Source organism: Harpia harpyja, chromosome 11, assembly GCF_026419915.1.
Source record: "Harpia harpyja isolate bHarHar1 chromosome 11, bHarHar1 primary haplotype, whole genome shotgun sequence".
In the NCBI taxonomy this organism is placed as follows: Eukaryota; Metazoa; Chordata; class Aves; order Accipitriformes; family Accipitridae; genus Harpia; species Harpia harpyja.
The window spans coordinates 2,303,769-2,317,516 of NC_068950.1; the positions used below are offsets into that span (position 1 = coordinate 2,303,769).

General features: G+C 66.8%; 2 protein-coding genes across 2 annotated transcripts in view; one reads left to right on the plus strand and one right to left on the minus strand.

The window, feature by feature from the left end:
• MAST3 (microtubule associated serine/threonine kinase 3) overlaps positions 1 to 9,687 on the minus strand; it is a 32,786-nt gene extending 23,099 nt beyond the window's left edge. Inside the window, 4 exon segments of the mRNA XM_052801184.1 lie at positions 1,321 to 1,410; positions 3,161 to 3,192; positions 8,093 to 8,506; positions 9,310 to 9,687. Coding sequence (XP_052657144.1) covers positions 1,321 to 1,410; positions 3,161 to 3,192; positions 8,093 to 8,506; positions 9,310 to 9,672 — 899 coding nt within the window. The 5' untranslated portion in view covers positions 9,673 to 9,687.
• A 998-nt stretch (positions 9,688 to 10,685) lies between these two features.
• On the plus strand, positions 10,686 to 13,226 carry IL12RB1 (interleukin 12 receptor subunit beta 1). The gene is made up of 7 exons (XM_052801696.1): positions 10,686 to 10,863; positions 10,954 to 11,124; positions 11,217 to 11,318; positions 11,428 to 11,820; positions 11,964 to 12,060; positions 12,158 to 12,239; positions 12,332 to 13,226. The coding sequence occupies exons 1-7, from the start codon at positions 10,686 to 10,688 to the stop codon at positions 12,749 to 12,751; spliced, it is 1,443 nt and encodes a 480-aa protein (XP_052657656.1). The 3' UTR covers positions 12,752 to 13,226.
• The last annotated feature ends 522 nt before the right edge of the window (positions 13,227 to 13,748 follow it).

Here is a 13,748-nt window from a genome sequence, read left to right on the forward strand (position 1 = left end):
CCACGCTGGCTTTCACGTTTAATCGGGGAGATCCCGAGCAAAGACCCGGTGACATCCATCCTCCTTAGTGCCGGTGACAAAACCCCACGCAGTGGCACACCGGGGGCTGGCAGAGCCACCTGGGACGGCATCGCCACGCTCACCGGGCGGCAGCCGGCCAGTGCCACGGCCAAAAATCCCGACGCCGGTGGGTTTGGGCAGGGTTTCAGTGGGGCGAAAGGGCAGGACCGAGAGCCAGGCAGCACCACGCTTCCCTTCACCTCCTGCCCGGCAGCCGCAAGACGCCAGCACGTGGAGGCACCCATGGGTGCTGCCAGACTCCCCATCCTCATCCCCATCGTGAGTATCCCCAAAACCCAGCCTTCCCGAGGCCTCGGCTGAGCAACCGCATGGCCGCGCTTGTTTTTCCACACGCCGCAGTCGTTGCGGGCAAGGGGGGGCCAGCCAGGGCTAGCGGAGGGAGCGCAGCAGGCAGGGACCCCGGCGTGCAGGCAGAACGCAGGCAGCACCCTGGCTCTTGCCTGCCCGCAGCAAATGGCTCTGCCTGTTGCTGAGCAGCGGCAAAGCTCCCCGCCGGTTCCTTCTCGCTCGGTGCCAGCCGCTCTCCCCGACAGACAGATGGACGCACCCAGCGTCACCCATGGGTGCCGGGGCAGGTCGCAGCTCTGCCCTGCAAGTGCCACGCAGCACAGGGCCGGGGTGTGACCGGTGAGCGCCAGCACACCCGCTGCACCTTTGTCCCCAGGGCGCAGCGCAGCCGGCACGTGCCGCAGGGTCCGGCCGCACGCCTCCGCGATGGCAGCCACCCGGTGGGGCGCCTCGAGGGGCTTGGAGGATTTTGGGTGGGGGGCACCCATCCCCCAGAGCAGCTCTCCCCCTCTCCTTCCCCCATGGCGGAGCAGAAAAGGCGGCGAGGGAGGTTTCCCGGGTGGGGTGAAGGTGGCATCCCTGCTCCCACCCCGCTCCCATCACGGTGCCCTGCCCTGGTCCGATTTCGAGGCGATCCCCCATCAAAACAAGGATGCTCGGAGCCTGAGCTCGAGCTACCGCGACGGCGTTCCCATCAGGGCTCCCCAAAATGGACCAGTCGGTAGCAAAGACGGAGCCCATCGGCACGGCCAGGCCGTTTTTGGGGTGCGCAGGGCTGGGGACAGACCCCGGCCACGTTGCCCCGCATGGCCTGCAGAAGACAGCACCGCTTTTGGGGCCTCCCAGGGCATCTCTGGTGGGGGGGCACCCACCTTGCTGCCTCCATCTCCACCTCTCCCCCCTCCCCTACCCCGGAGCTGATGCCCAGGGAGGTTTTTTGGGGGGTCTTACCTCCAGGGGTGCAGGGTTAGTAAGGGGCTGCAGGGGCTGCAGGGGCTGCAGGGGCTCAGCAGTGTCGGGCTCTGGCTGCTCGGAGACAAGCTGCAAGGCAAGACGTGCCGGCGTGGCATCAGGGGGTGCCGGTGGGCACCCCGGTGGCACAGCCCCCCCAGCCGGGCTGGGGGGTCCGGAGGGGGCCAGGGACTAAGAGCAGAGGGGGCAAGGGCTGGAGGGGGGACAAGGGCTGGAGCCAGGGGACCAGGGCTGAGGGTCCTGGAGGGGGGGGAGAGACTGGAGGGGGAGTGCAGGGGACAGCAGGGACACTGCGGGGGGGGGGAAAAACACCGGGTGGTCTGATGCTGCCGAGGGCGGGGGGGTGTCACCGGGAGGGTCCGGGGCTGTGGATGCAGGAGGAAGGGCTGGGACCTGCGGCCCGGGATGGGGATACAGCGGGATGGGGGATGGACCGGGATGGGGATGCTCCGGGATGAGGATGGACGGGGATGGGGATGCTTCGGGATGGGGCTGGATCGGGATGGAGATGGACCGGGATGGGGATGGACCGGGATGGGGATGCTCCGCAATGGCTATACTCCGGGATGGGGATGCTCCGGGATGGGGATGCAGCGGGACGGGGACACCCCGGTACAGGGATGCCCCGGGGCCCCGTAGCCCTCCCCGGGGGCCGGTACCGGCGCCCCCCACCCCGGCCCCGACTCACTCCAAGGTCAGCGAGGGGATCTTCAGCCTGTCCCGCCGCGACTTCATGCCGCCGCCGCCCCGCTCCGCTCCCCGCTCCCCCCGCCGCCGCCGCCGCCGCCGCCGCCGCCGCACCGGCTGCCCCCGCGCTGGGCGGCTCCCGCGGGCGGGCGGCAGCGGCGGCCCCGCCGGGGCTCCGTGCTCGGCCCGCCGGGCCCGGGCCCGCCCCTGCGGCACGGCACGGCTCGGCACGGTACGGCACGGCAGCCCCCGGTGCTCCCGGCCCGGTCCGGCGGCAGCCCTGATCCGTACCGTTCCCGGGATGTGGTGGGGCGCTGCCGGTGCTGAGACACCGCAGCCGCAGCACAGCTCCAGTACGGCCCCAGTATAGCCCCAGTGCATCCCTAACACAGCCCCAGTACGGCCACAGTGCCCCTCCAGTGCATCCCTAACACAGTAAGGCGCCAGCACAGCCCCAACATCTCTCCAGTGCCCTCCCAGCACAGCCCGTACGCCCCCCAGCACGCAGACCCATGACCCCCTGACAGCCCCAGCCCAGCGCCAAGACCCCCCTGCGTTACCTCCGCATCACCCCAAAACACCCCCAGTACACCCCAACACACAAACCCAGTGCAGCTTTGCAACAGCCTCCTACGACAGCCCAGTACACCCCAATACCGCTCGGAACAACCCAACGCAGCCCAATACAGCCCAGCACACCCCAATACACTTCCAGCAGAGCACAGCACACCCCAGTACATCCCAGTACACCCCAATACCACTTAGAACACCCCAACACAGCCCAATACACCCCAGCACACCCCAATACACTTGCAGCAGAGCACAGCACACCCCAGTACATCCCAGTACACCCCAATGCCACTTAGAACACCCCAACACAGCCCAATACACCCCAGCACACCCCAATACACTTGCAGCAGAGCACAGCACACCCCAGTACATCCCAGTACGCCCCAGCACACAATCAGGTCCCTCCAGTATCAGAGAACACGGCGATGCCACGCTGGATTTGAGCACAACAAGCCCCGGCGCCATCCAACACCCGTCCCCGCTGCCCCCCACGGTGTCGGTGCCGCGTCCCTCCCGGTGACACCCCATCCCGTGCCCCGGGTGGCCCAGTTCGGGGACTTACGCTCTTCCTCGGCGCGGCAGGCTCAGCTCCTTCTGCAACGAGAAAAGCAAGAAGCAGGATCAGAGCGTGACCCCAGGTGTCGGGGGGGTGCCCACGGATGGGACCCCCCACCTCCTGCCAGCCACGGCCACGCGTCTGGCAGCATCCTCGCTGCCCGCAGCACCAAGCTGTCACCGCAGAATCTGTCCCAGCTCACTGTGCCCAGGGTGTCCCTGCTCTGCTGTGCCGGGTGAGGGTGACAAATCACCCTCCCAGGGTCAGCGCAAGGGGGACATCTCCTTCCAAAGTCCCCAGGGTTGGTGGCCCTGTGGCCAGGCCCAGGAGCAAGGGCACGAGGGCGGTGGAGCGGGAGCAGCACCCAGCTGTGTTGGCTGGAGCGTGGCCCAGGGGTGGTGGCGGCGGCTGTGCCCTGTCCCCCACCCCGTCCCCATAACCCCTGGCGTGGGGAGCAGCTGGCAGCTCCCACGCTGTTTATTTTTCCAGCCGCTGGGAATATTTCTTGCAAGAGACGTTTGCTCGCAGGTGGTGCAACAGGGCAAAGGGCAGCTGTGCGGGCAGGAAGCCTGGCCCATGCCATCCTCCCGGTTTGGCGGGCACCAGCCGGCTCCGGCACAGACCCAGCGCCCACCCGTGTGCCACCGGGCACGCCACAGAGAGTGGCAGAGATCCCACCGGCACGCTGCGAGGGGCACGGCGTGAACGGGCCGGTGCGTGCCCTGGCACGCCGCGGGATGCTGGCACGTGCGGTGTGCGCACATGCTGGCTCATGCCCCGTCATCGCCTTGATCCTGCGCCCACCGCCGGTGCCCGCCGGCCCCATCCGTACCCCTAAGCAGCTTAGACACATTCCTGGCACGGGCAGGGAGCTCCCCCCGGGCAGGGGCTGCTGCCACCCATGTAGGGGCACGCAGCAGCACCCATGCACCCTACACGCCCCGGGGTGCCTGCGCCCCATCCTGCTGCCCACGCCACGCAGCCCCTGCGGAAATCCCAGAGTTGGGGCGAGCTGCAACACAGTGATGCAGCAGCATCGCCATAGCAACGGGTGACATCATGCCTGGGCGCACAGGGACTCCGCAGCCCCCGGGTGTATGTCTGCCCCCGGGTGGTGTGGGTGCTGGGGGGGGTGTGGGTGCAGGGGGTGGTTGCCCGAAGTGGGTGTGGGTGTCCCAGTGCACCCAGCAGCACTGGGTGACCCCAGGCCTGGGCTGGAGAAGGGGGTGCAGGGTCCCTGCATGGAGCAGGAGCCCCCCCAGCACCCTCACCCAATCCTGCCGTCGCCCAGCCCGGATCCCCACCCGCACCCAGGCCCGTGCCGCCGGCCAGCAGCCCCCGAGGAGAGGATGAGGCAGAGAAGGGTGACGCCGAGGGTTTTACTGCTCGGCCATCTGCAGATGGGACAGTGGGACAGAGGACAGACACCCTTGTCCCCCACGCTCACCCCCGCCCCGAGGCACAGCCTCCTCACCCATCTATGGGTGCAAGGGTGCAGAGCGGTCCTGTGGCACCCAACACCCATCGCTGCCGGGGGCTCCCCGGCCACGCTGCATCCATGGGGACAGCCAGAGCATCACCCGAGGGCCCTGGGGACCCGCGCGGGGCAGCGCCATAGGGCCAGCACCCACAGGGTGCCCGATGCACCCATCCAGCACAGCGCATCTCCCATCAGCAGGTCCTGCTGGGAGCCAGGATTAACCATCAGCTGATCCCTGCGGGGACGGCATCGGGGACGGCATCGCTGCTCGGCGCTTTGGGATTCGGTCCCTGGTGGGAGCCCCGTCCCACCCCTCCCACCATGGGGATGTGGGCACGCAGCCGGCACCCCGCAGCTCTGCTCTCCCCAGGGACTGCCAGGGACGACACCCACGGCCAAGAGCCCCGAAGCCCACTGCCGTGGCTCCGTCCATCCATCCATCCAGCCGCATCCGTGGGGAGGCAGCTCCCATGCAAGGCTCTTTCCCGGGCTGAGCGTGCAGCGGAGCGCAGTTGCCCCGCGGAGCTGCCAGCTCGGATGAAGGGCAGCACCGTGCCATCTTCCAACCGCCCAGACAGCTCGGGCCAGGCCCCCCGGTTACTGCGGCTCCGTTCTGCAGATGGGGATGAAGGCGTGAGGTCACCCGGAAAATTGGGCTCAGCCTCTAACGAGCCAGGAGGGGGGGGAAGCCGTGGTCGTCACCCCTCCAAGAATAACAGTGGGTGCCGGGGTTCCTGCGGGGAGCGGGTGCGGGATGGGCAGGGAGGATGGGTGCCCATCGGCCTGCCAGGGGCAGGAGCGCAGGGTGATGGAGGCTGTTCGGAGGGGCAAATCCGTGCTGGCACAGCGGTTTGGCATCGTGTGCTGGGCTGGAGGGACCACGGCGCTCCCACGGGATCCCTCGCACAGGCGGGTGCTCTCCCCCCCAGCACCCCGCAGCGTGGCTGGGGCTCGTACCCTGCCCTGCTCCCAGTGCTGGGTGCCCGGCTCCCGTCCCCCCCAAGTCCCACGCTGCTCACACGCAACACCCACCTCTCACACAGCACCCCCACCTCCCATGCACACACACGCGCGCGCGCAGCACCCACCTCTCACCCGCAGCACCCACTCCCTGCACCCGCAGCGCCCACCTCACGCGCACCCCGAGCACCCACCTCTCGCTCACAGCACCCACCTCTCACGCGTGGCGCCCACCTCTCGCACACACACCCCCCCCCCCCCCGGCACCCAACTCCTACGCGCAGCACCCACTTCTTGCACGCCCACCCCGAGAGCACCCACCTCTCACCCGCAGCACCCACCTCTTGCACCCGCAGCACCCGCTTCTTGCACACGCAGCGCCCACCTCTCGCGCACCCAGAGCACCCACCTCTCACTTGCAGCACCCACCCCTTGCAGACCCGCACCCAGAGCACCCACCTCGCCCCGGGCTCACCGGGGCTGGGTTCCCCCCACCCCCGGTTCCCTCCCGCCCCCGCCGTGCCCCGCCGCCGCCGGTGCCCCGCTCCCCCGTCGCCGGTGCCCGCTTCCCGGTGCTCACCTGGAGGCCCCGGCGCCGCAGGATGCTGGGCTCGTCCATCCCGCCGCCGCCTCCCGCTGCGCCCGCTCCGCCCGGTGCGCCCGGTCCGCCCCGCCGCCGCCGCCGCCGCCGCCGCCCGGGGCGCCCGGGGCGCCGCCCAGCGGCCCCGCCGCGTCACCGGACGCGCATCAGCACCGAGCCCGGGGCTGGCACGGCACGGCACGGCACAGTCCGGGGCTGGCACAGTCTGCCTGGCTCGGTACAGCCCGGCACGGCAGGGGCTGGCACGGCATGGCATGGCACAGAGCTGGCACGGCACAACATGGCATGGCATGGCACAGAGCTGGCACGGCACGGCACGGCACGGCATGGCATGGCACAGAGCTGGCACAGCATAGCACAGCATGGCACAGAGCTGGCACAGCACGACATGGCATGGCATGGCATGGCACAGCATGGCATGGCACAGAGCTGGCACAGCACATGGCATGGCATAGCATGGCATGGCATGGCATGGCATGGCACAGAGCTGGCACAGCACAACATGGCATGGCATGGCATAGCACAGCACGGCACAGCACAGAGCCGGCACAGCACAGAACGGCACAGAGCCAGCACAGCACAACATGGCATGGCACAGAGCTGGCACAGCACAGCATGGCACAGCACGGGGCTGGCATGACATGGCATGGGGCTGGCATGGCAGGGCACAGTCTGGGGCTGGCACAGTCTGCCTGGCTCGGTACAGCCCAGCATGGCAGAGTCTGCCATGACACAGCACGGCACAGGGCTGGAACAGCCCGGCACAGCATGGCACAGCACAGGACGACATGGCATGGGGCTGGCACAGCACAGAACGGGACAGCCCAGGACTGGCACAGTCTGCCTGGCTCGGTACAGCCCAGCATGGCAGAGTCTGCCATGACACAGCACAGCACAGGGCTAGAACAGCATGGCACAGCACGGGATGGCCTGGGGCTGGCATAGCACAGCACAAGGCTGGCACAGTCTGCCTGGCTCGGTACAACCCGGCACAGCACGGCCTGGGGCTGGCACAGCAGGGCACAGGGTGGGAACAGCCCCCCTGGCTCGGTGTGGCCCAGCCCAGGTCTGTCCTGTGGCTGGCATGGCACAGCACGGTCCTTATGGCCTGGCGCAGCCCAGCACTGCCCAGTACAGTCCAGCATGGCATGGCACAGCCCAGTCCGGCATGGCATGGTCCAGCATGGCCCAGCCTGGCGTGACACGGTACAGCGTGGCCTGGCCCAGTTTAGCATGGCACGGCCCAGTCCTGCTGTACATCGCGGCATGGCAAAGCCCGGCACGGCTCAGTTTGGCACGGCACGGCACATCTTGGCGTGTCCCCCCAGCCCAGGCGGGCAGGAGAGGGCACACAGCGAGGCAGGAGGGCAGGAGGTGCCAGGACACCCTCTGTGCCCCCACCCCGGCCATGCCCGCGGCAACGGGACGGAGGGGTCCCGGCAGCGCCGTCCTGGTGCAGGAACGCTCCCACCACCGCCGCCCTCCAGCCCCGAGCAAAAGCCACACAAGGGGACACTTTCTGCGGGAACAAGGGGACTCTGTGCGCGGCCCTCGGTGCCACCCGGCTCCACCGTCCCGGGGTCACCCGGCCCGTCACGCGGCCGCCGGCGTTCCAGTGACACCGCGCTCTCCTGCCTCACTGGGGCTTTGTTCGCGGCCGCAGGGGACAAGTTGTGCCCGGGATGGGCACAGGAGCCCGGTTTCGGCGAGAGCCACGCGCACACGTGGCCGCACAAACGCACACGCGTGCTGCCAAAAACCCGAACGACCCCAACCTTCGAGCGGCCGTGGGAGATTTTACCCGGTTACGGGCAGGGGATCTAAAACATGCTGTGAAGTTAGCAAAAAAAAAAAAAAAAAAAAAAGCCAAAAACCCCAAGACATCTCTTTCGCTTACCTTGCGCCTCTCGCCGGGCCGGAGCACGCGGTGCGGCCGGGGCATGCGGTGCAGCCGGGGCAGGGTTTGGCCAAGTCCCAGCAGGTGTGCCAGCAGAAAAGGGGGATATTTTGTTTGCTTTCTCTTTTGCTTTTGGTAAAAGTGAGGCACGCATTCACGCCTCGCACTCTGCCCTGCCTGGGAACAGCCACCCTTCGGCAAGCTTTTAGCAGAAGAGGAAACACCGGGTGTGGGGAGCTGCGCCGAGCGCCGGGGCTGCCACGGAGCTGGGGGGGGGCACCCACTGGGTGCCGGGGAAGTGGGCAGCCAGGAAGGGCAGCAGAGCCCCGGATCCGGCGTGGGACATCCCCGGTGGCCGATGCTGGGGTGGCTGCTGGCAGCGCTGGCGGTGCTGGCGCGGGGTGGTAAGTGCTCCTGCGGCGACGGGAGATGAGAGATAACTTCAGAAGACTTTCAATGAACGATTTGGGGGTGATAAGGCCCGGGGAGCTGTTGCTGCGATGGGGATGCTCGCTCAAAATGACAGGGACGGGGTAAAGCCGGGTGAATCCCTGCCGGCAGCGGGCAGGAGCCGGGGCGAGCAGCGCCGGCCAGCACCATAGCCCCAGGGAGGAGGGAAATTGTGTTTTTTGGGCGAGAATCACCCGCACAGCTGCTCCCATCCCCCGGGCGAGCACCACGGTGATCGGGCGACAGCTACGCCGCTGCTCCATCTTGGCCTTGCCCGACCTGCCGGGGTTTGGGGTGCAGCAGCCCCCCAGCCGTTGCCCTCTCCCGCAGGCACCGCCACGGTCCCCGGCTTCTCCTGCTGGAAGCAATGTGGCTCCCGCTGGTTCCTCTGCTCCTGGCAACCCCACGGCCCCGCCGGCAACACCTCCTACCTCCTGACGCTCTGGTGAGTCGGGCACCGCGGCGGGGATGAGCACCACATCCCTGGGGAGCCCATGGGATGCGTCCTGAGCGGGACACATGGGGACACGTGCCCTCCGCATCCCAAGCCCATCCGGATGGCGAGCGTTGCCCCATCCGGATCCGACCTTGCGCCTGCTCCCCGCCCCAGCTACACGACGCCCAGGCTGTGCCAGCGGTTCGAGGCGGGCGCGAGGACGACGTACGCCCTGAAGCATCACCGCGTCTACGTCCTCACCAACGCCACGGCCTGGGTGGAGGCGCGCTGGGGGGACCGCGTCCACAGGACCCCCAATCTCACACTGTACCTCAACGAGGCCGGTAAGCGCCGGCGGGACAAGGCTGGGCGCCAGCACCGGCGCTGATAACCGCGAGACCACCTCGTCTTTACAGTCAAGCTGGATCCGCCCCCCGCCGGGATGCCCTTCACCAAAACCGGTGGCCGGCTGCGGCTGCGGGTGCCGTGGCCGCCGTGCCACCGGGGGGGCCAGCCGTTGCAGCGGGAGGCTCGCTTCCGGAGGATGGGCGACCGCGGCTGGACGCAGGTAAAAATGCCGTTTGCCAGAGCCGGCGGTGACCGAAAGGATGGTCAGTAGTGTCGCGGCAGCCCAGGCAGCCCGGGGAGCGTGGGGGCTTGGTGACGCCAGTGTCCCCTCCCCAAACCCATCCATGTCCCATCTGTTTCATGGCGTTATCGGCTCTTCCCTGTCCTCCCGGCCACAGGATCCTGCTGCCGCCCTTTAACAGGATCAGGCCGCGATTCGCGGGGATTACACAGGCAAAACCCCAGATTATACTAATGACGACGATGGATGAAATCTGGATGCTTGTCCCCAGCGAAACCCCCCGCAGCCAGGGATCCCCCCCACCCCTCTCGATTACTGCCAGGGGTGTCCCAGGGCCAAATCCGTGGTACCCTGGCCAAGGGAACCGTCCTGGCCACCATGTCCCCTGCACCCCATTTGGCGCTCTCAGCCCCTGGGATGTTTGGGGGACACAGGGCAGCATCTGCTTTCATGTCCCAGTAGCATACTGGTTTAACTGGCTGGGTGCCTCTGTCCCCGGTTCTCTCTGCAGGTGACATGCGAGACGGTGACGGACGAGGATGACTCAGGTTGGTTTAGCCTGTGGGGATGCGGGGGACCAGCATCTCCTGGGGGTGCCCCCGGGTCCTGGCAGGGGGGCTCTGCCCTGCGCTCCCCCCCAGCACCCGCTGATGGCCAAAAGCTGGGTGAAAGGGGGTGTCAACCCCCGCCTGACCCTGCCACCCCGCTCCAGTGACCTGCACCCTCGGGAGGGACGGTGCCTTCGAGGTCCAGCTCCGGCACAAGCCCCCCCACTGGAGCAGCTACTGGAGCAACTGGAGCAGCTCCATCTTCGTTCCCCAGGGTGAGGAAGAGGAGAGGAGGCGGGTGGGATCTCAACGGCTCCCGAAAATGCCGACAGCCCAGCCGGGCTCATTCCTCTTGCAGAAATCCTGGCGAGTCCAGTACTGAGCTACCAGCTGGCAAAACTGGGGAGAGACGGGCAGCGGGTGCTGAGCCTGGGCTGGCAGGTACGGCGGCATCCCCCGGGGACCCTCCTGGGTGTCCCCCCACCATTTCACCCCCCAAGCCGTCCCTTCTCCCTCCCCCAGCGAGCCCCTGAGGAGCAAGGGGACGTCACCTACACACTGCGCGCCCGCATGCCGGCGTGCCGCTGCGCCGAGTCGGCCGAGGAGGACACCGTGGTGCTGGGGACGGAGGTGACAGCGCACAACCTCACCCTCTCCGGGGCCGAGTACGAAATCCTACTGACGGTGGCCAACGCCGCCGGGCCGGGGCCGGAGCGGCAGCTCCGTGTGCCGGCAGAGTGGCGTGCAGGTACCTGCCCAGCAGAAGGACCGAGCTCCCCGGCAGCCTCGAGGGTGTTATTTTTCCCAACCATCCCTCACACGCCCTGTTTCATCCCAGATCTCGGCTTCGAGGACATCAGCGTGGCTGGCAGCACCGTGTCGGTGCGGTGGGAAGCACGAAGCCCCGGCTTTGTCTACTGCTTCGAGCAGCAGCCGCTGCCAGGAACCCTGAAACAGGGTGTTTGCATCCGACGGGATTTCCCTGCCAAGAGCATCCACACGGAGAGAGGCAAGGGAGCGTCCCGAGCCCCTGTCCCGTCCCCTTCACCTGGGGCTGGAGCCTGGTGGAGATTTAACCGGCATCCCCCGTTCCTGCCCCAGGAGCACTGGAAGCACCGGCGTGTTACCGCCTCGCCGTGCACGGCTGGGCCCCGGCACGGGGCTGGTCCACCTTCGCCCTGCAGCACCACTACGCCGGCAACAGTACGTATGGAAACGCGGCGCATCTGCGCCCGCTTTAACTGCAAAAAGGGGGATTCCCGAAATTCTCCCTCATATTTTTTTTTTTGCACCCCCTCACCATCACGTGCAGCCTCGTTGGCCGTGCCCGTCCGCATCAACGCCAGCGCCGGGGATGCCGCCGTCGTCCTCCGGTGGAGCCCGTCCCCCCGTGCCGCCTGTCCCGGGGCACTGGCCAAGTATCTCATCTGCCACGCGGCCGAGGGGGACAACGTGACCTGTGAGTGGGACCCCCCCCCATCCCCGTGGGGCAGGAGGAGGGCGCTGCCTGTAACCTGCAGGCAGCTGCCGGACTATTGCCTCCTCGTTGTCGTTTGCCCAGACGGCGAAGCGGACACCACGGCATCGCACTACACCCTCCAAAACCTACGGCCCGGCACAGCCTACAGGGTGGGCGTTTGGGAGGTGATGGCGGAGAGCGGGGGGACCTGCGGTGCTTGGTGGCACTTCCAGACCAAGGCACTGGGTAATGGCCGGAGACCCCATCCCCTGCCCGGTCCCCGTGGGGTGCTCTCTGTGGGGTGCTCACCCTCGTCCCAAAACAGCTCCCGTGTCCCATGCGGGGTGCTGGGGACAGAAATGCCACCACCCAGCCGTGCCCGTCCCCAGGTCCCCAAGGAGCAGCGTGGAAATCCAACCTGAAGTACCTGGGCATCTCGCTCACTCTCCCCGCCGTGGCCACCATCTACCAGCTGAGCAAAAAGAGGTGACGGCAGCACCCTCACCCCCACCCTGCTCTGGCCACCCCCCCCTCTAACCTTCCCCATTACCCACCCCCTCACCAACCACCCCCCCCTCCCCAGGGCTCGCCGCCTCCTCTTCCCACCCCTGCCCAAACCCGTGGGCAGCAAAGCCATCCAGTTCTCCGCCAGCGAAATGAGCCAGGTGAGATGCAAGGTGCAGGAGGGGCCGGATCCTGCACCCCGGCAGGTACCCGTGCGCGGCCCCTTCCCACCACAAACGCATCCGACCCTTAGGGCCAGCCCCGGCCAGCCTTCCTGGAGCCCTCGGAGAGATTCAGCCCGGCTGAGCTGCTGATACCGGAGCCAAATCCCGGCAAGGAGACGCCCGACGCCGGCACACGGCCCGGCACGCCGCAGCCCGGCCCCGCGGCCGACAAACTGGCAGCGGTGTGCCCGTTGGGCTGCGAGAAGGAGCTGCCATTTACCTACCGCAGGCAGGAGGTGCTGAGCCCGGAGGGATTTCTACCGCCTGGCAGCACCAGCTGCACCGGCCACCCACTGGGCGAGGAGGAGGAAGAGGAGGAGGAGGAAGAGGATGGAAGGCAGGGGCTGCGCCAAGCGCCGGTCCCCATCGCCCTGCTCATCTCCGACAAACCCATCATCATCAGGGACGAGGAAGGATGGGACCCATCGCTGGAGAAGTCGGTGCTGTAGCCAACACCAGGCTGGGGCAGCGGGGATGGATGGCGGGGGGGGGGTGTCCCACGGGATGCTGAGCACCCATGTGGGATGCTGAGCACCCACCCCATGGGTTCATGGTCGCACCGGCACTTTCAGAGGGTTTTCTGGTTTCCAGGACACAGAAGGCGATGCCTCCGGATACAGCGTTGCATAGGGCCAGGATCTGGCCACGCACTTCCCAGCCTCAACCTTTCATTGACGATAAATAACGAGGGAAGGCGGTTGCAGAATCCCGACGGGGCTGAGGGTTATTTCCTTGGCCGGATCGGGAGGAGAGGCAGAGCTTCATCCCGGCCGGCTGCCTCCTGCTCTCCTGCCGCAGCTGGGGCCAGCATCGCCCCGGCAGGATGGGGGCACAAACAGCCTCAGCACCAAACACCAAAAAATACTTGCAAAAAATAAAAAATGGGGGAAAAAAATTAAAAGGGGCAAAAATTAAAAAAATGTGCAAAAAATTTTAAAAAGTGCAAAAATAAAATATTTGCAAAAAATTAAAAAGATGCACAAATAAAAAAATAAATGCAAAGACAAAAAAATTTAAAATAAATGCATGAAGCAGCAGGGCTGAGATGGCTTCCCTTGCCTGACCAGGCAGATTACAGCAAGGATTTAGAGTCGAGAACAATCCACGGCGCTGCAGAGGATGCAGCCAGGCAGCGGGGCCGGGACTGGGGGTGACCCGGGGCAGGCAGGGCCCCCCCCAGCACCCCCAGTGTGGGGCCGTGCTGCCGCCTCGGGCTTTATCTGGGGCAGAACCGGAGACGCTGCTGAAGATGAAGAGCGGTTTGCGGTTTTGTCTGCCCTGCGTGCAGGGGCCGGAGATGTCAGCGTTTATTTGCTGAGAGTGCAAAAAATAAAAAGGAAAAAAAAAAAAAAATATAAATGGGGTTAGTAGCACGGGGAAGTCCGGGGAAAGGCTGTGCCAGCGCAGTCGCGGTGCCTCTGCCGCAGCCGCCGGCGTACGGCTCGG

Excerpts from the sequence above, each read along its gene's own strand:
- IL12RB1 (XM_052801696.1), top strand. The coding sequence starts at position 10,686 with ATGCCGGCGTGCCGCTGCGCCGAGTCGGCCGAGGAGGACACCGTGGTG. Across the intron at positions 11,319-11,427 it reads GCACCACTACGCCGGCAACA|CCTCGTTGGCCGTGCCCGTC; the intron begins GTACGTATGGAA and ends CATCACGTGCAG. Across the intron at positions 12,240-12,331 it reads CCGCCAGCGAAATGAGCCAG|GGCCAGCCCCGGCCAGCCTT; the intron begins GTGAGATGCAAG and ends TCCGACCCTTAG.